General features: G+C 39.2%; 1 protein-coding gene across 1 annotated transcript in view; it reads right to left on the bottom strand.

Moving 5' to 3' along the window:
- Nucleotides 1-438: 438 nt before the first annotated feature.
- The window catches only part of AVEN (apoptosis and caspase activation inhibitor), a 138,300-nt gene continuing 114,786 nt past the window's right edge, over nt 439-23,952 (bottom strand). Inside the window, exons 3-6 of the mRNA XM_014062229.2 lie at nt 16,402-16,472; nt 9,318-9,413; nt 6,212-6,560; nt 439-885 (exon numbers count right to left, since the gene is read on the bottom strand). Of these exons, the coding sequence (XP_013917704.2) occupies nt 767-885; nt 6,212-6,560; nt 9,318-9,413; nt 16,402-16,472 (635 nt within the window). The 3' untranslated portion in view covers nt 439-766. The remainder of the gene's footprint in view (nt 886-6,211; nt 6,561-9,317; nt 9,414-16,401; nt 16,473-23,952) is intronic.

Genomic DNA, 23,952 nt, shown 5'->3' with positions numbered 1-23,952 from the left:
GAAGACTCTGAATGTCAGATGACAATAACATAATCATGGACTCATACGGTGAACTTAATATTTCAATCAGCCTTGTTTTCCCTGTGCCATTTCTTAGTGTAACAATGCAGACAGAAAGATTTTAAGTATTCAGTGCTTAAAATTGTCAAGTATTTTATTGTCTCTAAATCTAAGTGCCTTAACTCTTTCCAGATCTAGCTATGCAAAATACTTTTTTTAAAAATGTTAGTCCTTTAGATTGACATTTTTGTTATTTGACTGTGTTGCTTTCTGGTCTTACTGTATGACATGAAATTTAGTCATATACTTATTACAAAACTGCTTACTACATGCAGTTGGTTTAAAAACCTGTCTTACAACTGAACATAATTAAACTAGTGATTAGTTGCAACGTTAATGCGTTTTTTTCCTTCAAATAACAACATGCACTGCAATAAAGAATTTGCAAAACAAAACTTTATGTCATATTTCATTGTGTTATTGGTGTCACACCAAGACATGTTCCATAATTGTACTTGCAAATGTAATGTATTTTATTTCACAGACTCTAAATAGGTTTTTATACTTTTACAACTTCAAATTAATATTGTTAAATTTCTTAAGGCAATGAAATCCAGAACACTGCAAATATACAAATAGCATTTTAAAGGTTCAGGTTCAGCCAATCACCAGATTAAATATTTGTAAACATTTTTTACAATTACTGAATTGTCATCTTAAATTATTTTTCACATACTTGTACTATATGATGAACAAAATGTAGCTTTTAGGAGATCATACTATCTAACCAGTCCTCAAGTTCCTCTTCAGTAATATTTTTGGAGGCAGCTTCTGGCGGTTGAGATGTTGAGCAACTTTCTTCAGTTCTACCTGGTTCTAAGTGATCTGACAAAAGAAAAGAAAGATAAGTTAAATAATAACTCTTTTGTTTAAAAAAAAGGCAAAGAAAAATGATAAATATCATGATTGTCAGTTATGAAACAATGCTATTGTGATTTCATCTTAGTTCTCAAATCATTTAGGAAAATACAAAAATACAACCTGAAGACCAAACATTTGTTATTTACCAAGTTCTAGTATGTGGGACGCAGTGGCTCAGTGGGTAAGATGCTGAGCTTGTCAATCAGAAAGGTCGGCAGTTCAGTGGTCCGAATCCCGAGTACCGCGTAATGGAGTGAGCTCCCGTTACTTGTCCTAGCTTCTGCCGACCTAGCAGTTTGAAAGCACGTAAAAATGCAAGTAGAAAAATAGGGACCACTTTGGTGGGAAGGTAACAGCATTCCATGTGCCTTCGCCCCCTTTAGTCATATGGACCATATGACCACAGAGACGTTTTCTGACAGCGCTGGTTCTTCAGCTTTAAAATGGAGATGAGCACTGCTCCGTAGAGTCAGGAATGACTAGCACATAAGTGTGAGGGGAACCTTTACCTTTATGTTTAGCGTATGGAAGCTTCACTTGCACAGCACAAGCTCAGTTACTCCACCCTTTCCTGTAATCAGACTTGCCTTCTAATGTTCCTGTTGAAGGGCCTGCCTTGCCGTTGGCTGGATCCTTCCTACCATTGGCCCCAGTGACTTCTAGAATTATTCCTGTGTAGGAATAATTGATAAAACTGGAAACTTTATCAGGAACCTGATTGGCATGTAGTGTTGCTAATCAATCTAGCTGGCTGTGCGATGAGCAGTAATAATAATACTGCTTGAAAATCCAGACAAAAGGAGAGAATGCAAATTAATCTTAAATGAAAAATTCAAAGCTGGAGAATTTCAAGGATATTACTGACAATGTTCTCTTGATCCGAGAAATGATTGTTTGAAGATTTCATTTATTTAAAATTTTAAAAAATCTGATAGTTGAGGCTCTTTGGACAGTTTACATTAAAACATGAACACAGGAAATATATGTATGCATATTCAGAAAGCTGGAGCAAATATTTGGTTTGACTTTTTTTCAACATTAGCAACAGCATGGTAAACAATATTACGTGTGAAATAGCCTTAGCAAGATTTCATACTGTAGCTATTAATGAAAGTGCAGACACAGCTATTGGTAATTAGATGATATTCAACTTTCAGTTTAGACACTTATAGTCTGTAGCTTATCAAAACTTGCTTGGTGGAATATTATATTTGCAAAGCTGTGATGTTATTGCAATCAGAGTATTAAAAAACCACAAGCTTGATTGTATCATTCTCTAACTCTACGATGCTGAGCAAACTCAGTGATATAGCAACACAACTAAATCCAGGAACATTATACTTGTATCCTGAAGACTTAAGGATATAAGAAAAGAGGTAAAACTGATAAAATAATTGATGCTCTAAGAACTTGCACTGTTTTGTATTGATTTTGTGTATGTGCATATGCGTGTGAGCACACCCACAAAATGATTTCCTGAAATGAATGTTTCTGAATATGAATCAATAATTTTCAAACCTAAATCTTATTTTGCAAAATAAGGTAACAATGCAACAATCCATAACAATTCAATTTCTAACAACTGCTACACAAACTTTAAAGTTCCAAGTCCTGATGTTTCCTAGTGCTGCTTCATTATTCATGTATTCATGTTGCTTCATAAATGCAGCCTGACACTTCTTGAAATGTATTCTCTCGAACACGGTAAATTAAATCATAGAGCAATATTTTGGTGATCGATTTTCATTGAGTGAAACAGTTAAAATTCTCTTATATATGAACTTGCAAGAAAATAATCAAATGGATACTAATTCCATAATTACTTTTATAAATATTCAGTATGCTCAACTGTCAGTTTCCAAAGAAACCAAACTTCAAAATTGGTCTGCGTTTGACTATACAGAAACAACAGTATAATTTCAGCTGTGGCATTAAGCAGATCAATTTCTTATATTCCAAATACAAAGACTTTCTTACTGAAAATACTGTTACAGTCAATCAAGTACCATGATTTAAAATTTTAGAGTAGGTAAAAATCATCAGAAACAAATTAGTCTCAGATCATGTGGATATGGTTTTGCATATCAGAACCAACTATCTCATAATTTAGCATAATTAGTGGGATATTCCTAGCATCCAGAACAGACTATAAGAGTGAATTCAATTTAATGCATGCTTTAGAAAACAAATTATGGAATAGTTTACAATTAATTTATTTGGTTATACTTAACTCTCTCTGTAAGAGTTATCGATCTGATGGAATCATCAGGCTGGGTAAAGGCTAAAAATTGCAGGAAAAATAATGAATTATGTTTTTCTCTGAAATCTCTGGGAAATTCTGGAAATTGAAGTTCACACATCTAACATTGCTAAGGTTGAGAAACAGCACACTAGCCTCAGGCTCACAGGCAAGAATGCATGTAGTATACCTTACTTTAGTTTCATGTAGGCATTTATTAATACTGTAAAATTATTTTCATCATAAATTAAATATTTTATCTACTATTTGCATTATGCTTGGTTGCACTCACCCAATAGTGCATATCTTTGAACTCTGGTTTAAAAAAGTCACTAAAATGTGTTGCATACACAGCCTATCCAATAGGAAAGGCAACACTGTCCAGCTTAAGTACACACAGGCGCCAGCTCACAGTAGAACTTAAATTGTGGTGGCCTTAAAGCCTTTTTGTTTTAAATGTATTCAGTTTTCCACTCCTCTTATTAATGTAACCTATGCAATTTATACAACAATATGACAATTACAACAGCAATGAACACTCCACTGCGAATCCTAAAAGGCCAGATTGAAGATCATAGAGAAAATCTAGCTATGTGGATGCTAAGAATTGAGTCCGACTTGACAGCATTTAACAATACTAATAAGTACACAAGGGAACAACAGATTCTCATGTAACTGGATAGAAAGACTAAATAATATTTTCCAGGAGGAGGATTCAGAAAACAGACACAACAGAGGATGGTTAGAGATAATTTCTGAGACAGTGATGGACTGCAGCAAAATGATTTGTGACAAGAATGCTGGGGGAAATATAACCTCAGCCAAGGAATATACTGTAACACCTGGTGCTCATCACTAGAAAAAGCAAGCTCATCCACCTGATACACTAATGTGGTTCTAGTTTTTAGCCATCTGCAGAGCCCTAACCTAAATGTTTTATTGCTTCATTCTATAGTACTACTTACTATTGAAGTCTAGCTGTGTTCTGAAATGAATGATAAATGATGAACTGAGAACTTGTTTCTGCTAAATCGCTATGGTCCATTTTCAGTAAAGGACTTTCTCCACCTACTTTTCCAGAAAGGAAGAGAGCCAGTTTGGTCTAGTGATTAAGGTACCAGCATAGAAAGTGGGAGACTTGAGTTCTAATCCCACCTGACCTCCCTTATACCTCTTGGAGGACCCTGAATAGGTTGAGAGTTGGAGTAACTAAATGTAAAACCACTTTGCTCAAGTTAAAGCTCGTAGAGGATAATAACACACTATGTGAATGTGGAAAGACACATAGCCCAGCTGTTCTGACACAACTCCCCAAACATGATAAACCTCTGAAGTTACCGTATATACTCGAGTATAGGCCGACCCGAATATAAGCCGAGGCACCTAATTTTACCACAAAAAACTGGAAAAGTTATTGACTCAAGTATAAGCCTAGGGTGGGAAATGCAGCAGCTACCGGTAAATTTCAAAAATAAAAATAGATACCAATAATGTTTTTGAATATTTATTTCAAAGAAAAACAGTAAACTAGCGGTGTATTCAATGAAATACTTCACTCACCTCATGATGCTGATGTCCCGCTGTGATGATGATGTCCCGTGCAGCCGCGGGAGCGATGTCCCGCCTCCTATGACACACGGCACAGTGATTCCTATCATTGGATCACTGTACCAGAGGAGGTGGGACATCGCTATGTGGCTGCTTGCCATAACAAGGAGGAGGTGGGACATCGTTGCAGAGCGGCAGGAGGGGGAGGAAGGGGAATCGTAAGACAGCCCTGCATTACATTAGAACGTGAGGAGGGGGGATGGTGCGGTGCGCGCTGCGCGGCAAACTGACACAGAGGGAGGGGAAACTCACAGGGGCACTGGGCCATTCACGAGTGTCACCCAGCGGCATGGCCCCACCCCTTTTTCTCCTCCATTTCGGGCAAATTTTTCACTGACTCGAGTATAAGCCGAGGCGGCTTTTTTCAGCCCAAAAAGTGGGCTGAAAAACTAGGCTTATACTCGAGTATATACAGTAACTCAAAGATTCCTTTATTAAGAGTGCTGGCAGCCCCAGCAAAAAGTTTATGTCACCTCAGGCTAACAAGACAATCCGGCCGGAAGATGAATAGTTGTCTGCAACATCTATTCATCTCCGCCCCCTGCCTTTTATCCCCAGAGCTAGGGTGGGGCTTTGCTAGCAGCGGTGGCTCTTCTTTCCCAAGGGTCGGCCCATGGATTTCCACTGCTCTCCTCTCCTTTGCCTTTTGCGCATTTGCTTGTCAGACACTGGACCCAGCTGTTCCTCCTCTTCCTCATCAGCCACTTCCAGACCTGGGGGCTGTTGACTCTCCATCTGAGGGCTGATGGATGGCCCAGGCTCCGCCTCTGTCTCTCTCTGTGCCAACTCCATTCCCTCTTCTCCCTCGGAGCTCTCAGTTTGCCTTGATGCTGACCCTGACTCCCACGCCTCCTCCTCCTCCTCCTCTGATTCAGCTGCTGGAGCTCCCGATGGCTGACCCCTCCAGTTGGTATATCAGCTACTACCAGAAACATGTACCAATAATTACTTATTTTTGGCCAACAACAGAGCCAAGAATGTGGCTTCATACTGGTGTTTAAAGTTTGACTTAGACATGGAAGAAGAAGAACCTTAGACATGAAAACTGACCAGGTGACTTTGGGCCAGTTATTTTCTCCCAGCCCAACCCACCCCACACGGTTGTTGTGGTGTGGAAAATGGGGAGGAGGAAGAAGTATTAGGTGAGATTGCCACCTTGAGTTATTTATAAAAATAATAGAGGCAACATAAAAATAAAACAAACAATAAAGAAAGAGACAAGTTCATCATGTAGGCTTCTATATATAATTTCAATTCACTGTATGGGAAAGAAGAGGAATGAAAAATACACTATACATGACTGATATAACAATGTATTATCCCATAGGTGCGATGGCATACAATGTTTGTGGAAGGAAACATATTTCATTGATTGCATTAAAAATAACTAAATAATAATAATAATTAGAAAAAGAGAGGGGAGGAAAAATGACTAATACTTACCAGTTTCTTCAAAACTCTTTGTCAAATCATCTCCAGGTGGCAGGTCATCTGCTACCATATCCAAAGCAATATTGTTTTCAGGGTTAATAGGGGCATCTAATTTCAGGAGCAGATCAAGGTCTTCATCCAAATGGTCTACTACTTGATGTAAATTTGAAGGATTTCTCTGCGGAGCTTCTGAAGAAATTCCCGATCCATCTTTATTTGACAAAGTCAAGGGAACAGCGGAATCTTCCTTGGGATAACAGTGCAACCCAACTCTCTTTTGCTGTTGCAATAGATCACCACTTTTCTTGGCCACATCATGACTTTGCAGCTTAATCTGAGGAAGTGTGACTGGTGTTGCATCCTACAGTGGTAAGAAAACAGCTCTAAACAATGGTTGATGCAATACAACAACTTAGTAACCCAACTTGCAATTTAGCTTCTGCCAGAACAAAAACCCAGTAAATATTCATCTATACATACGCAAAACTATAGAAAATAAACTCATACTGTATAGAAGTACGGTAGTCCTCAACTTACAACAGTTCATTTAGTGACCAAAGCTACAATGACACTGTCAAAAATGAGTTATGACCAATTTTCACAGTTATGACATTTCCAGCATCCCTATGATCAGGTGACCAAAATTCAGATGCTTGGCAACTGTTTCATATTTATGACCATTGCTGTGTCCCAAGGTCATGTGATCCCCTTTTGCAACCTTCTGACAAGCAAAGCCAATGGGGAAGCCAGTCTCACTTAACAACCAGATTACTAACTTATCAATGGCAGTAATTCATTTAACAACTGAGACAAGAAAGGTCATAAAATGGGCAAAATTCACTTAACAAATATCTCACTTAACAACAGAAATGTTGGGCTCATTTGTGGTCATAAGTCGAGGACTACCTGAACAGGAATATTGTACTAGAAAGTAAGATAATATTTAAATATTTTAAGAAGCTCCTGTCAGGCCTGCAGCCTTATTACTCTTGGATCTTTGGCCTGCCACATTTTCTATTTTTCTATTATGCATTTTCTATTGTGGGAAAACGGCAGAGGGGATTGTACGGAGTAGATGCTATGTAGCCAAAACAAAATTCTTTCTAGAAAGCCAAGGTCATCCTTTGTTTCTGCACCTGACCAGAATTGGATGGGTGGAACTGCCAGCATGGCAGTGGGAGATTGGACCATGTGATGGACTTGTGGGTGTAGGGTCAATATCTTGAACTTTCAACTGGGTTTCAGATTCGGGTTTTCCCAGATGTGCCAATACTCTTAATAAATTGGAACTTTGAGCAACACTTTGCCTTGGATTCTGATTTAATTTTGGATGCTATTTGGAGCCCTGACATCTCCACTTTCATCTTTTTATTTACCAAGATATGTGTGCCAGCATAATCTTCTCTCTTACTGTTTTCAAGGATTTGCCTACAATCATTTTATACAAAACAAGGTCAGACAAAAGAAACCATGATGGAACCATCAGCTTGCCAGGTCCTTTTCCAATGAAGAGCTTAGAGCATCCAAATAGTAAGGACAGCTTCCTTTCCCCACTCAGTTTTCAATTTCATTTGATTCCTCAGGAAGCTAGAAGAATGATGCCAACAGAAGCATTCATTCTATTGAACAGCACAGACTTTTATTATACCATTGAAAGATGTGATCAGCTTACAATAATCAAGGACACCAAATTGGTCCATTCAGTAGCAAGAGAAAAAAAAAAGGGGGGGGGAATGTAACTTCCTACAGCCTGAAGTTCATTGACTTGCTGGCTCTAATCAGGCACAGTAGGAGAATCTGTTACTTCATTACAGCACAGAATGTGCCCTAAGAGTGGATTTTAAAAAAACAGCCACTGCTTTTTAAACAATTAACAGCAGGAAAAGCAATGACATCCAGCCTTGCCATTGTATGTAAAGGAAGGAATTTGACTTGCAAAACAAATGCAAATTTCTCTGGCTACAGTCAGAAAAGTGACTTTGAGTTGGAATAAAAAAAAAATGAGCAACATATCTGAATCGCTTTAGGCAAACCCTCAGAAGAAAAAAAAACAGGTTTGGATTCTTACATAGCCACCTTTTATCTAACCTGGAATGATTTTTCTAGCACTTGATATACCGTTAAGTTTACCCAACAGCTACAGTTAATTCACATTACTTCTTTTCAGTCTACCTGAATATTTTGCTTTTTTTTTTGTTCCTTCCCACAGTCAGAAGATATTTTATATTCTTGATGCTACCAGGAATTATAAACTCCAGGCAAAAGTAATTGTTTTTTATATAGGTCTGTGTAGTAGCTGCACTGATGAAATAGATCCACTGCATAATGGACAAGATCAAAGCAAGGATTATTGTAAAGAACAGTGAGAACGAGGAAGAAATGTTCTCTGTGATGTTGCTAACAAGAGTTTGTTGGGGGGGGGGGTCTGGAGTAGCAAAACTGGAACGGGCAAATCTTTGGGGATGCGAGTCTTGACCGAAATGCACTTGGCATGTGGAAAACATTTTGTTTTAGAGGAGCAATGGAGCTGAAGAAGTGCTGATAGGAAATTCTGCTATTTAATAGCATTCCTCCCTTGTAGAGCTGAAGTAGCAACATTAAAATAATATGAGGCTGTTCAGCTTGCAATATGGCTCAAGAAGAGGTGGGCTTCAAAAATTTCAGCGACGGGTTTTCTGCTTGGTTGCTGGGTGGGTGTGGCCATGGTGGGCATGGCTAGTCGGCCTCCTGCATCACAGTGGGAGGGGGAAATTTTTCGCCTTCCCCAGGCTCCGGAGGCTTTCCTCAAGACTTTGGGAAAGCGAAAACTGCTTCCCCCAGTCTCTGGAGGCCCTCCGGAGACCGAAAACAGACCCATTTCCTGCCTTCTGGAACTTCCAGGAGGCCTGTTTTTCTTCCTCCCTGAGCTTCCACCCGGGCCTGCACTTACCTCGCATCCAAAATGGGCCACGTGGAAACTCCTGGGAGGGGAGGGGTGGGGTGGGCAGGGCCAGCCAGGGGTGTGATTGGAGGTTCTCAAAACCGGCCATAACATTAGCTATGGGTTCTCCTGAACGTGGGTGAATCCATAGCAGCCCATCCCTGGGCTCAAGATATTTTTGAGGAGGAGGGGTATTACCTGTACCAGTTCAGCAGCCATGTTGAGTTTGAGGTGCAGAGGCAGCTCTTCAAGCGCTTGAACCAAGGACTGGCAGTCAACGTACAATCCTGACAACTGAAAACAGAGTTCATGTGCAATAAATGAAAACTGCAGTCATTTTCATCACCAGGTTAATGCAACAAAGTCTTCTATCCTAGGTTGGGGAAGACTAAACAGCCATGGAGTACCTTATTCTTTCAGTGCAAGTAAAGCTGTAACATATTTTCATTACTGGGTATAGTGACTCATGAATGCCTGATTTCATATACAAACTGAAGCAACAACAAGCAACCATCTATTTACCTTGAACGTAATAATTCTGACATCACTACAGGTTCTGGAATTTTTGGTATTTTCTGAAAGAATATGGCAACAAGCCACTACACAAGACAGGCAGATGTACAGAACTATATCAAGAGTTGTGGTGGCGCAGTGGTTAGAATGCAGTACTGCAGGCTATTTCTATTGTTTTTTAATGTACCATGAATGTCTTGTCTGTATTTTGCCTGATACTTCATAGTGCAAAAATGATATAAATATATTGTTGATGAAATGAATAAATAAATAATAAACAGAACCTGGACCAATTCAGAAAGCTCGCAGATCTTTTTGTTTTTTTTAAATTTGTTGCTGCTGTTAGCACTGTTTTGAATTTTGCCATAATTTTAAGACCAAAGACACTTGTAGAAAACATTCTAACACTTTATTGGTATTTGAAATGGCTAAATTATTTTTACTCATATAATCTGGAAAAATCTGAATTGATAGTACTGTACTGATATCCCCTTATATTGAGCCAAAAAAGGTAATCATCCGACTCCTATATAGTTCATGTTACTTTTCTGAGACAATAGAAGATTGAATAATAGAGTTGGAAAAGACCTTGGAGGTCTTCTAGTCCAACCCCCTGCTTCAGCATGAGGCCGTATACCATTTCAGACAGATGGTTGTCCAATCTCTTGTGGAAAGCCTCCACACCTTCTGAAGGCAAGGTTGATTGGTTGATTGTTCTTGGACTTAATTTTTTTATTGTTCTTGGATTGGACTTAATTCTCACTAACAGAGAGGAAATTGTTAAGTTGTGAGAGCGAGTACGTTCAGTAAAGCGTTGTGAGAGTTGTGTTGGAGAACACACAAACCAGCATATAGAGACACTGTAGTTTTACTTTCGTAGAAATAGAGGTATCAGAGTCCATCAAACAGTCCAAGTCATACACAGATAAATCAGTCAGTCATCAATGTCTTTCAGTTAAGGGATAATCCAAATAACATAGTCCAGTAACATATAATCAGTCCAGTAATCAATGTTTGCTAACAGTTGCAAAACTTACAATAGCTCACGGCACTCAGATCAGATCAGCCCAGCATCTAACAAACAGAGAGAGAGCTAACAGTCGTTCTGGCTCCCTCCTACGGCCGATTGAGGAAAAACAACAACCAATCACATTTTACAGTATGTTTAAAGCTAGAGGTACAATATTGTTACATGATTTATATATTGCCAACCCAACCATTAGAATTATATTCCTAACAAAAATGATAGAAGGTGTTGAAGCTACAGGAACCTTGGGGGCCTTGATCAAGGAACCTTGATCATGCAATATTGGAATTCAACATTATGCAAACACAAGTAGTACAACAAAGTCAAACTAGAGTCTTGGATTTTAAGAGAGTTAATTTCAATAAACTTAGAGAGAGCTTGGGAAGAATTCCATGGATGAGAATTCTCAAGGGGAAAACAACGCAAGAAGCTCAGGAAAATTTGAAAAAATGAGATTACAAAAGCCTCGTTTACCACAATACCAATGAAGAAGAAAAATAACAGCTCTCAAAAGAAACCAGCATGGCTGCATAAAGAACTCTCTGACAAATTGAAACACAAAAAGGATAAGAATAAAAAGTGGAAAGAGAGGCACATAACTAAGGCAGAATATCAGCAAATAGCATGAGCCTGTAAAGATGAAGTGAGGAAAGCTAAGGCTCACAGTGAAGAAAGACTTGCAACAAAAGTAAAAAATAACAAAAAAGCTCCTTCCAACATGTTAAAAACAAGAAAAAAATCAGGAAACAATTGGTCCATTGCTGGGAGAAAGTGGCAAGAAGCTGAAAAGCAACAGGGAGAGAGCAGAACTATTTAATTAATTATTTTGCATCTGTCTTTACACAAAGGGAATAAACAGTCCTATCAAAAATATTACCACAAAAAACAGATTAGGAACACAAGTTAAAATAGGGAGGAAAATGGTGAGTGAGCACCTGTCTACCCTAGACAAGTTTAAATCACCAGAACTGGATGCATTACACTCCAGGGTTCTGAAGGAACTGGCAGACGAGATCTCAGAACCACTGAACTATATCTTTCAGAGATCCTGGAGCACCGGGGAACTGCCAAAAGATTGGAAAAGAACTGATGTGGTTCCCTTCTTCAAAAAAGGAAAAAAAATAGATCCAGGAAACTACAGACCTATCAGCCTGACCTCAATACCAGGGAAGATTCTGGAAAAGATATTCAAACAACGAATCAGTGAACACCTAGAAGTAAATAAAGTAATAACCAAAAGCCAACATTGGTTTGCCAAAAACAGATCATGCCAGACTAATCTTATTGCATTCTTTGACAAAGTGACAAAATTAGTGGACCAGAGGAATGCTGTCAATATAATTTACTTGAACTTCAGTAAGGCATTTGATAAAGTAGACCAGAACCTACTACTAGATAAAGTATAAAAATGTGGGTTAGACAGCATCACCACTAGATGGATTAGAAACTGGCTGATCAATCACACTCAACGTGTAGTCATAAATGGAACTGCATCTACACGGAAGGAAATATGCAGTGGAGTACCCCAAGGCTCTGTTTTAAGCCCAGTACTCTACAACATCTTCATCAATGATTTGGATGAGCAGATAAATGGGGAACTCATCTAATTTGCAGATGATACCAAGCTGGCAGGAATAGCCAACACTCCAGAAGACAGACTTAAGATACAGAAGGATCTTGACAAACTTAAACATTGGGCGCTATCTAACAAAATGAAATTCAATGGTGAAAAAAGTAAGGGTCTACATTTAGGCAAAAAAAAAAACCAAAATGCACAGATTCAGTATAGGTGGTACCTTGCTTAATAGTAATAATTGTGAGAGGCATCTTGGAATCCTAGTAGACAACCATTTAAATATGAGCCAGCAGTGTGCAGGGGCTGCCAAAAAAGCCAACACAGTTCTAGGCTGCATAAACAGAGGGATAGAATCAAGATCATGTGAAATATTAATACCACTTTACAATGCCTTGGTAAGGCCACACTTGGAATACTGCATTCAGTTTTGGTCGCCACGATGAAAAAAAGTTGTGGAGACTCTGAAAAGAGTGCAGAGAAGAGCAACAAAGATGATTAGGGGACTGGAGGATAAAACATATGAAGAACGGTTGCAGGAACTGGGTATGTCTAGTTTAATAGAAAGAAGGACTAGGGGAGAGATGATAGCAGTGTTCCAATATCTCAGGAGTTTCCACAAAGAAGAGAAAGTCAAACTATCCTCCAAAGCACCTGAGGGTAGAACAAGAAGCAATGGGTGGAAATTAATAAAGGAGAGAAGCAACTTAGAACTGAGGAGAAATTTCCCGACAGTTAAAACAATTAATCAGTGGAACAACTTGCCTCCAGAAGTTGTGAATACTACAACACTGGAAGTTTTTAAGATGTTGGATAACCATTTGTCTGAAATGGTATAGGGTTTCCTGCCTAGGCAGTGGTTGGACTAGAAGACCTCCAAGATCCCTTCCAACTCTGTTATTCTATTCTATTTAATTCTATTCTCACTGTTAGAACATTTCTATTTAGTTATAGGTTGCTTCTCCCCTTGGAAACTAATCCCCTTGATTAGTTTCCATTAATTGCTTCTGTCTTGTCTTATCTTTTGGTGCTTTTGAAAATAGGTTGACCCTTTCTTCTTTGTGGTGTGCCCTTAAATACTTGAACACTGCTATCATACCTCTCTTAGCCATCTTTTCACTATTCTAGACATACCCGGTTCCTGCAATTGTTGTTCTTCATATGTCTTAGTCTCCAGCCTCTTAATCATCATTATTGCTCTTTTCTGCACTCTTTCCAGAATCTCAATATCTTTTTTATATTGTGGTGAGCAAATAAATAATATTTGGCAATGCAAGAAAAAAGATTTCATGGAACTAAATACAAGAAATTCTTCAAAAGATTCCTTGAAAAATACCACCGTTCCATAAGATATCTTCCTTTGTGCCATTGGATGTTATATTCTGAATGAAAACAAGGTCACAGTGTGATGCCATTTCATCACATGTCTTCTGTAATGAGCATGACAAATGAGAAAAGGAAAGCCAAACCTGAGTCCCAATTCTAAGTAGCAGCGTAGGATCTTCTCTGATTTTGGCACAGGCATTAGCCTAATACAAAACAAGGGGATAGAAATAATAGAACACTTTCCTGAGTAGTTGCTGATGTTATTCCCTACAACTGATAAATGTGCAGATGGCATGATAAAGGAAGAAAAATACATTTCTTTTTTCCATCATCAGTGGATCCATTTCACTTCATTAGAGACTCTTGAAGAAAAGCTATAATCTTACACTAGCAATTCCCTAACTTTGACAGTAAGGCTGGGTTAAAATCAGTAGATAAATCTTCTGTCTCTTCACCTCTTTTTAGTAAATTAGTCCTCAAGTTGGAAGAAGGTGTTCATCTTACAAATCTGTCCATCTTTCAAAGTCCCTTTCTGTACCTTCCTCGGAATTGTGTTTGACAAATCATTTCACCCTTCCCTTTTCAACTTTGATTTTCAATCACAGAATTTTAGAACACAGATGAGGAATTGGGAAGGTAATCCTTTTTCCTTGTGGTGTTTAGATTATCATCAAATTGATCTTGCCTTACTTTAAAAGCCAACTTAAAAGGTTGAACAATGGTGGGAAAGCTTGCTTTAAGCATTCCTTTTACATATAGATCTCAGAAAAAAACACATTTCACAATGCTAATCAACAATAAAGTGGTAGGCAATGTGGCCCAGTGATTTGATCTGGTTAGGATCCTGGGATAAGTAGTTGTTATCCATCTTCCAAGATAACTATCGATGCATTTCAGCAGGATGTGGCAAAATCTACTATTGTGCCCAGGTGTTTAGTATCTCTTTTTACTACTTTAATGTAAAAGTCCTCTTCTATCAAGACTTAACATCTATTAGCTATGCCTTTGAACACTACAATGGATTTTTGGTAGCTTTTCATCACACTGTATCAAACTATGACATAATTTTATAGTATATAACTTTCTGCTTACTAAAACCACATTGTATGTGTGGCTGATACAGATTCATGTGTACAATGTCTACTGTTCCACTCAGGTGCAGGTTCAACTGTAATCCATGTCCATTTTTTAAACATACAAACTGTATTGATTTGTTTGGGCTGGTACTAAGTTTTAACATGGATGTGGGAGGACTGGTTTTAATAGCTTTTATGTAATAGCTGGGTTATTTTACTCTCTTTTGATTTAATAACACTTACTTAGCATTTATAAAGAGCACTTTATGTGTTCAAAGCACTTTGCATATATTACTTTAATAATCCTTACAAGGTAAGGAAGTAATATAATTCTTATTTGCCTGGGTTGTGTGTGTGTGACTGAGTGTTGCATGAAGACTGAGAACAGTAACAATTGCCTATTGTTTTAAGATGATGCCTGAAACAATATTATGCTTTCATCTGTTTTACAGGTATTAAACAACCCATGCACCATTGGGTCATCATTTCAGGAAAAAAAATCCTTACCTAAATAGAGAAACAGAATGACCACAGGTGAGCAAAAAAGCAGACAGAACAGGAATGACTTCTAACCACCTTCGCATTGAATTCTCTTGTGGGAAGCTGGTAAGGGAACATTAGAAATCTTCCAACCTTCCTTCCTTCTTCCCTTTTCCCTTCCCAGCAGACAGGTATGTGGCTGCTGCTGGTGGGGGACAGAATGAGGGATTGTGAAGGCAGCTGGGAAACTGTCACAAAACATTGAAAATGCAGATCGCGTGATTGTAGCAGCATCCAGCAACATTTCAGCAGATACAACTGTCTCAAATTTCATTTCCTTGGGAGTTGTAGGTCTCGGATTTTGGATTCATTCTATAAGATAGTCCATTTGAGGTAGTTTGAATCAAAAATTGTTGTCCTGTGATAATGCACTATTTCACTCAATTTTAAAGGTTACAGACACAATAATTTCAGTAGTATATAGATAAACCTATATCTGAAAGACAAAGGTAACTCTTTTGAAAACAGCAAAGTTCACATTCTGGACAGAGGGAACCACTAAGCTGAAAGAGGGGTCAAAAAAACCCAACTATGTTAAAAGTGAACAGCTCTCTCTTAACAAATGGGGAGGAATATAATACCACCTATCTCCTATCTATAACAAAATCCTTTCAGTATTCCTATGGAGATTCCACACCCATTTGCATTCTGATTCAGGTGACACTGAGGAACAGATAACCACCGTAAGTGGCCTCAATGACTGTCAGAGAACTAACAACTGACTTTCAGAATGCCAATGACTGCAAAGAATATAAACCCTTTCCCTTCAGCCAGAACCGAAGAAGCTTCTTGGAAGAGAAGCAAAACCTTTTTAAGGAAAAAAACACCAGTTGCTTTTTGAAAAGCGCTTCTGGGGCATAACCTGGATGATTGAGAATCTCCATACACATAAACCTATTACACACAGATGAGACACAAAAACAATTATTATTTGTTCCACTATCTGATGAAGACATTAAACAAATAATATTAAAATGCCAAGCAGAAAAACACCAGCATTGAATAGGTTTCCTAGAGTAGTAAAATATTAATAGATCTTTTTTTGTGCCAAAACCTTGTCAATTGCATCATGAGGTACTTAATAAGGAATATTACCAGAGATATTATATTGCAATTAAATAAGAGTTTTAGTAGTATATACTGTAGATATTTATTAACTGCCATGGAAATAATGAAATGTTAAAAAGATACACAACAATTTTAAAAGAAAGACTTGTTCTCCATTACCTGCTTTGGGCAAAGGTTTTCTGAAATCCATTCTTTTTCTTCAGCAAATCTGAATTGGGTAAAGGAATCTCCTGAAAACAAAATGACATTTAAGTTGAATAGGCTTCCCATTTATCAGAAATGACTGATAAAGTTACATTAATGAAGAAAAATCAAGCATGATACACAAATAATATCTCATTCTCTGTTTCAGGCTATTCAAGACAGCAATCACAATGATAAAAATGGCGAGAATGTAAGGTGTTGGTAAGAATAAGGACCAGTTAGCAGAATATGAGTTCTAGTTCAGCCTCTTATTATGCTTCCAGATTCCGTGTTTATTGTCTTTCAGGCTGAAAGAAAGCACATGTGGGATAGTCCATGTTGCAAAAGTCCATGTTGAAATAGTTTTTATTCTGTTTGAAGAAAATTTCATCAATTAGCAGTGCACATTAAAGACAAAGTTTGTGTTCAGGTTTGTGTGCTTCTGAAACTAGCATTGTTTAATTGAAACACTTCCAGCATGCCATGTATTGGTTCAGGAGTAAAGCAAAACCTTGCTTCAGAAAACCTGTTGAATTATGTTAACAATCAGAGGGAAATGAATGAACTGCTATAATACATTTAACTTTTGAGAGAACAGAATGATCACTGCATTTTTGAGGGATGAAACATTCCCAGATAGAGGCAGAGACAGAATTTCTCCACAAGGGAGAAAGCAATTCCTGCCCTGTCTTCTGGTGGAAGGAGAGATTGATAACTATTATGTTACTTCATGTGTTTTTTTTGTAATGTATTTTTGCATTTTTAAACCATGTACTGTCTACCATGTTTGAATTCTTTCTAATATCACTATGACTGAAAAGGAAAAAAGGGAAAAGTTACAGTAGTCCTCGACGTACGACCACAATTGAGCCCAGCATTTCTGTTGTTAAGTGAGACATTTGTTAAGTGAAGTGTTGACTTTTCTCGCCACAGTTATTAAGTGAATCACTGCAGTTGATAAGTTAGTAACACGGTTGTTAAGTGAATCTGGCTTCCCCATTCACTTTGCTTGTCAGAAGGACACAAAAGGTGATCACATGACCTTGGGACACAGTAACGGTCACAACTATGAACCAGTTGCCATGCATCTGAATTTTGATCATATGATCATGGGGCTGTTACTAAGGTTGTTAGTGTGAAAAATGGTCATGTCACTTTTTTCAATGACATGTAACTTTGAATAGTCACTAAATGAACTATTGTAAGTCAAGGATTACTTGTACTCTATGATTGGAAGTTACTGCAATCAGTTATAAATCATACTTTTTACTCTTCTCTCTCCCCCCTGCCCCATGTTGAACTGGAAAATTATCAGCTTTAAATTCCTTTGAGGCTATCAAGAGCCGTGGTGGAGCAGTGGTTAGAGTGCAGGCTACTTCTGCTGATTGCCAGCAGTTCAGCAGTTCAAGTCCCACGGGCTCAAGCCTTCCATCCTTCCAAAGTCAGTAAAATGAGGACCCAGATTGTTGGGGGCAAGAGGCTGACTCTGTAAACCACTTAGAGAGGGCTGTGAAGTGGTATATAAGTCTAAGTGCTATTGCTATTGCTATCTACACTTTTCTCATCACATCTTCTGAAGTTCTGCAGCGAATCTGAGGAGACAGAAAGTTAAACTTTGGTTTGAATCCCCTTGTGGTAAAGAGTGTTTTCCATCAGACAAAGTGTAAAATATTTCACATTATTTTCTTTCCATTCTGGATCTGAACACATTTGCAAAATAACACACTTTGTAAAACTAACAAATGATAACAGTTGCTAGCAAAACGTTTGATTCCTTCTTAACTCCTTCTTTGCCATCGGTGCCCATCAGATTAAATAAATCCTGACTAAAACAGAGTTTGGATCATCCATCTTCTGTTCCTTTTTCAATTATTTTTAAAAATTGCAGCTGCAATTTCTTTGGCTGTATTGTTTCGCCAATAGTGCTTTAGCATACCTTGGTTTTTATGCATTGTATAACTTAATCGAAAATAGTTACTAGAAATCATTTAAGATATAAGCCAGTTTTCAATTAACGTCATAAAGGATGAAAGCATTTTGCACAAATACACTATCATATTAAAACAGTGCGTTTCTGTTCACAAAAGAATTTTATGCAGGTTTTAAAAAATAAGAAGGGAAAGCCCCAATAGCACTATTAAAGATTTTAATTAAAACCTGCATTTTCTAGACATGAGCCTGCTTGCAGAAAACCAGCAAACAAGAGAAGTTACAACGTCATTAATTCTAAAATCTGTTAGGATCCTAGTAAGTTATTGTACTAATTATTGTCTACAGATCTTTAGCTTTTCATATATAACATCCTAGAGCAGGTGGGTCGTAACAATTGTGAAAACACAACTTAAAAGAAACACCTCTTATCTAGGTGATGGAAGAAAACTAACAGTTGAATTTTCTGCCAACTGAAAAATACAGAATGCAACAGAAGTCAATAATGACTAGCATCACAGTAGGTATTTCGGAATATATTTCAAAGTGAGATGATGATGGTAAATATACCGTATTTTCACGACCATAAGCCGCACTTAAAGTCCTAAAATTTTATCAAAAACCGGCAGTGTGGCTTATAACCCGGTGCGCTTTATGTGTGAAAAAAGATCGAAAATCTCTCCCTCCCGACGCTCAAACTTGAAGCTCGCAAGCATGCACACGTCCCTCGGGTCTCTCCCTTCAACCTCGCTACTTTCTGAGTCGGAGCAGAGAGCCACCCAGCTCCCAGCCCCTATGGACTGGGCTGTTCCGTCACCCCCGCCGCCGCAAGAAGAGACGGCAGACCGGCGCAGCCCTTCAGGATTTGCCGGTGCCGAGCACCCCATCCGCCCCGGCAATCGCCCTGCCTAACTCCGCTCCGCGCCCCAGCCGGCTCTGCGCTGCCGGTCAAGGGCGCGCGGGTGGCCGGTGCGGCGCCGGTCTTCCCAGCACACCACGCCGGCCGGGTAAGAGCCGGGAGAGCAGCGGAGCCCGAAGCCTCCCGCGCCAGAAATGTCCCGCTAGCCGACGCCTGCCACGTGCGCCCACCCGCCCGCCTCGGGGACCGCAACCCGGGCGCCCTGCCCGCCCCCATCCCCCCCCCCGCCTGGCTCACCGATGCGGATGACATGGGGCATGCCGCAGCAGGCGTGCAGCCAGAGGACTCCGAGCAGGGCGGCGGCGGCGGCAGCGGAGGCGCAGGAGCGGGCCAGTGGCGGGCGCGGGGCATGGCAGTAGGTCAGCATCCTGGGCGGGCGGGCGGCGGGCAAGGCGCGGGAGGCGGAGAGGACAGAGCGACCTGACCGCGGCGCCCCAGGCCCCCGCGCTGGCGATCTCCCGGGGTGGCGTGGCTGCGCGGGGCCGCTCAGCGGAGGAAGGCGGCCGCCTGGCGGGAGAGGCTCGGCCGAAAGGTGCCGGGGCTGGAGGCTGCCTCCCGAAGAAGCCGCCGGAGCGTCCCAAGCCAGAAAATGCCCCAACTCGGGCAGACGGAGTTCCAGTTGCAACCTGCGCACGTGATTCGATGAGGAACCAAGGGGAGCCGGGTCTCTGAGCGCGGCTTATAACCCGGTGCGCTTTATATGTGAAAAAAGTTAAAAAAATTAACATTAACTGATACTGCGGCTTACAATCCGGTGCGGCTTATGGTCGTGAAAATACGGTATATACACACATATATACACATATACACATACATACATACATACATACATACATACATACATACATACATACATACATACGTTGTTGGTAGACTAATCTGCGTCCATGTCTATGTAAAAATGCTGCAATATATTGCTGCATTTTGCCTCTACCCTCAAAGATATATGTGTCTGATTCTTAGCAGTTCCAGGGCATTAAGCTGACTTATTTAGTGGCATGTGTGACCTCAAATGCTCTCAGTTAATGAGCATTTCATGGTAGTTACTTCTTAACCTACACTATTAAACCTCAGGGAATTATTACAAAATGAACGAAAAAGATGGTTGGTTGTATTGAATCTTTGAAATACTGTAAAAACTGGAAATAGGTCCCTTCCAAATACAATGGAGGTTTTGAGTTGAGAACAAAACTACATTGGCAAATATTTCAGATTACGACCAGATAATTGCTTCTCTACTCTCAGCCAAGGCACAGCTGATTGTCTCCTGAGATTATGTTTGAGATACATATATTTACAGTGGGTTTGCTTTGACAATCATAGAAAAATTGCTCACAAATAATTAGATTTCTACTAACTCACAAGTGACTTCTCAAGCAGAGCTCTGAAAGGTTACTGCAGTACGAATGTAAGGTTACGCGATACTTATCTATAAATAGGCTATTTAGTTCTAATCATTGGACAAACACATATAGATATAGTAGTTCTGAGTTATTTAGGTTGTTTTGTTGACTAAAATTTTTTAAAAAGTCAACCTGTCTTGCATTTTTATGTAATGTTCTTGATTTTCAAAGATGGTGAAATGTATTGATTAAAATTACTTTGTACATTTTTTTGTACAAATTCTGCAATTCCTGTCCTTTAGAAAACAAGTAGTTAGGTTATGTTGCTAATTTTTTGTTTTTTCAATGTTGGAAATAAAAACCACACTATCTACCAATTTGTCAATTGACTACAGAAGGATAACCTCTCGACTGATAGTGATATCACAATAGGCATTTTCATTAAGGGTAGTACATAATATCACAGAGGAAGTTTATCAAATAAAGAAGCAATAAGTGCAGAAGCACATTTAGCATAAATTAGTTTAATGGAAATGTGGTCTAACTAATTATCTTTAAAAAAACTCTTAGCACTAAAATAATTTCTTGTTACTCCATAAATATTAATAAACTATTGGACAATAAGCTGTGAAGTTGTTTCAAATTTAAAAATCATCATTTTTTAAATTCCAGGTAAAAGTAATTGGAAATTAAAGCAACATGAAAATTGTTTTGGGGAAAAAACCAAAGCATGTGTTCAGTCTCTTCTTTTCAAATTCTCACATTCAGAAGTGGGTAACAGACATTTATATCTCATTTTAACTCTTTAAATGAACTGAGACCCAAATAAATTAGGTTCCTGGGTTCTGATATTAGCTAAATTCACTTTTAAACCAACCAAAACCAGAGTTCTAGAGTTCATGGTTAGATATGGAAGAAATAAAATAATTAATACAAATGGGCATTTCAATTCCAATCAGTATTTCATGTTGAGATTGAAACATTCTAATCTCAGCAGCCATTTCAACTCCGCTGGTTTCGAACTAAACAGATGTTTTCCATGTTTCGTTCTGAGGCTGGTAGAAAATTAGTTGCTTTGAAGTCTTCTACCTGTTTCAGGTCCTATAATTTGGCTAGGGGTTTTGGGCCATTTGCAGTGGTATTGTCCAACTTTTCCATCCTAGCTGTCATGTCCCTGCTGCTATCGATCCAACTTGATGAGAGAGTTTCATTTGTAAAAAATAAAAAGTGAGGATGACTTTTCACAGCTACGCACCTACTACCCTGGTAAATTACTACATGTGAGTGGATGAATTGCATTTAGCATTTATATATGTGTGTATGCACTACTGTATATGCTTCACAGCAATGTAGCCAACACAATTAAGGTTCTACAAATGTAAAGGCTAATAATACAATATCCACTTCTTGAGCTTTTGGGTACATGCTACCTGCCTATGATCTTGGAAGCGAATGATACCTGGCTTCAGAATGCATCTAAAATTGCAAAAAACAGCTTTGGATCGTTTGAAGAACAGTTATCTGTGTCTGCACTCTCTGCATGCTCTTAGCTTTTGTTTGTTTAATGTGAATGCAATTCATGCAGTTAAGAACCACTATAGGCCATTAGTTTACTTCATTATGCAGCCAACAGCCACCCTTATGTTCAAGCAAAAATCAGTAAAGATCAGATAATTGTTTTCATTGGCAGGCAGGCAGGGTGTTTTTCTTAAAAAAAAAAAAACTTTTTCAGATCTAATTTTTGATCTTGCTATAATTGATTGGGGGGTGTAGTGCTTATAGAAATACTGGATAGGACTTCCTTTTTTGAGAACTAAAAATATGAATAAACCTCTATACCTATATGAATTAAGATTGGAGTTCAATATGTTTTTTAACACATTTTCTTGCATAGAGTGCCAGAAATTGCTTGTAGAGGACCTTGTATTTGCTTTTATTAATTTTTTTTGGGTGGGGAGGGGGTTGTGACTAGTTCTATCCTGTGCCACATAGTTTTGACTTTTTGAGATATACTTATGCTAAGTACTTGTTTTTAATTTGTGAATATGCATATGTGTTTGTGTGTGACTGTGTGTTTATATACACATATACATATGCATACACATACATATATCTATACACACACACAAACACACACACACACACACACACACACACACACACACAGATGTTTGTTTACAGCCAGTGACATGGAGTCAGGTGAGGCAGAGGAGGCACAGCCTCACCACTCCCATCATGAAAAGGAAAAAAAATGTAAAAAGAAAAAGACGAGAGCTGAGGTCAGGCTGAGCTAGTTGCTGCCTCACTGTGGATGACTCTGCTTAACTGTTTAAAAAAGCCTCTAAAAGTGCCCTCTACTATGAGGCAGAAGAACTGCGTGCCTCATCTAGTCTCTTTAGGCGTTTTATGATCACTCGAGCAGAGTTAAGCAAAGATTAATAAAAGCCTAAAAATTCCTGATGTAGGTGAGGCACGCAGTTCTCCTGCCTCATAGTAGAGGGCGGTCGTTTGGGCAGGACTTCTTCAGAGGATCCGAGGCAAGAGTAGAGTTGAAATCCTCTCTGAAACAGCTGGAAAAGGTAAGTGTGGATTGGAGGGAGGGGGGAATTTAAACTTCATCCTCCTGGTGCGGGGCTTTGGGCAAAGGCTGGAGGGAAGGACCCTGGCTTGCTTGTGCTCTCCCTCCTCAAGTATAGTTTGATTGTAGGCAGAGCCACGTTGCCTTTTCAAACCTGTAATCAGTGAAGCTGGGCTGGAACCTTCCGGGGCTGGGGGAAAGTATGTATGCTCCAGTATGGCTCTTTGACTGGCTTCCTGCCTCCTCCTGTGGCCTCCTCGCTGGTGCTCTCCCTCCAATCCAACTCTGTGTGTGTGTGTGTGTGTGTGTGTGTGTGTGTGTGTGTGTGTTTGAGAGAGTGGGTGAGAGAGGGAAGGGGGTAGGAAAGATAGTCCAATCCAACTTGTGTGTGTGTTTGAGAGAGGGGGGAGGGAGGGAGAGAGGGAGGAAGGAGGGGAAGGGAGAAGAAAAAGAAAAAGAAAGAAGGAAATTTCTTTTGCAAAGGAGAAAAACAAATGTCGCTTTAAATCGGAACTGAGCATGCCTGGCTGTGGAATTCTGGGAGTTGAAGTCCACAAGTCTAAATAAAAATTGAAACCCACCACTGTGCCTCATATGCCATAAACCTCACCGCACGTCACTGTTTACGGCTATACCTGAAAAAGATGCTCTTTTAAATTTGACAGATAATTCATTGTCTGAATATTATGTTCCCTGCAAAATACGCCTAATTCTATATCTCCTGACAATCTTTGATTGAAAGGGAAGAAAGGTACAAC

Source organism: Thamnophis sirtalis, unplaced genomic scaffold, assembly GCF_051295495.1.
Source record: "Thamnophis sirtalis isolate CommonGarterSnake01/CBP01778 unplaced genomic scaffold, rThaSir2_p1.2 scaffold_1, whole genome shotgun sequence".
Taxonomy (NCBI): Eukaryota; Metazoa; Chordata; class Lepidosauria; order Squamata; family Natricidae; genus Thamnophis; species Thamnophis sirtalis.
Note: the sequence above shows the minus strand (reverse complement) of the source record. Positions and strands in the feature narration are given on the sequence as shown.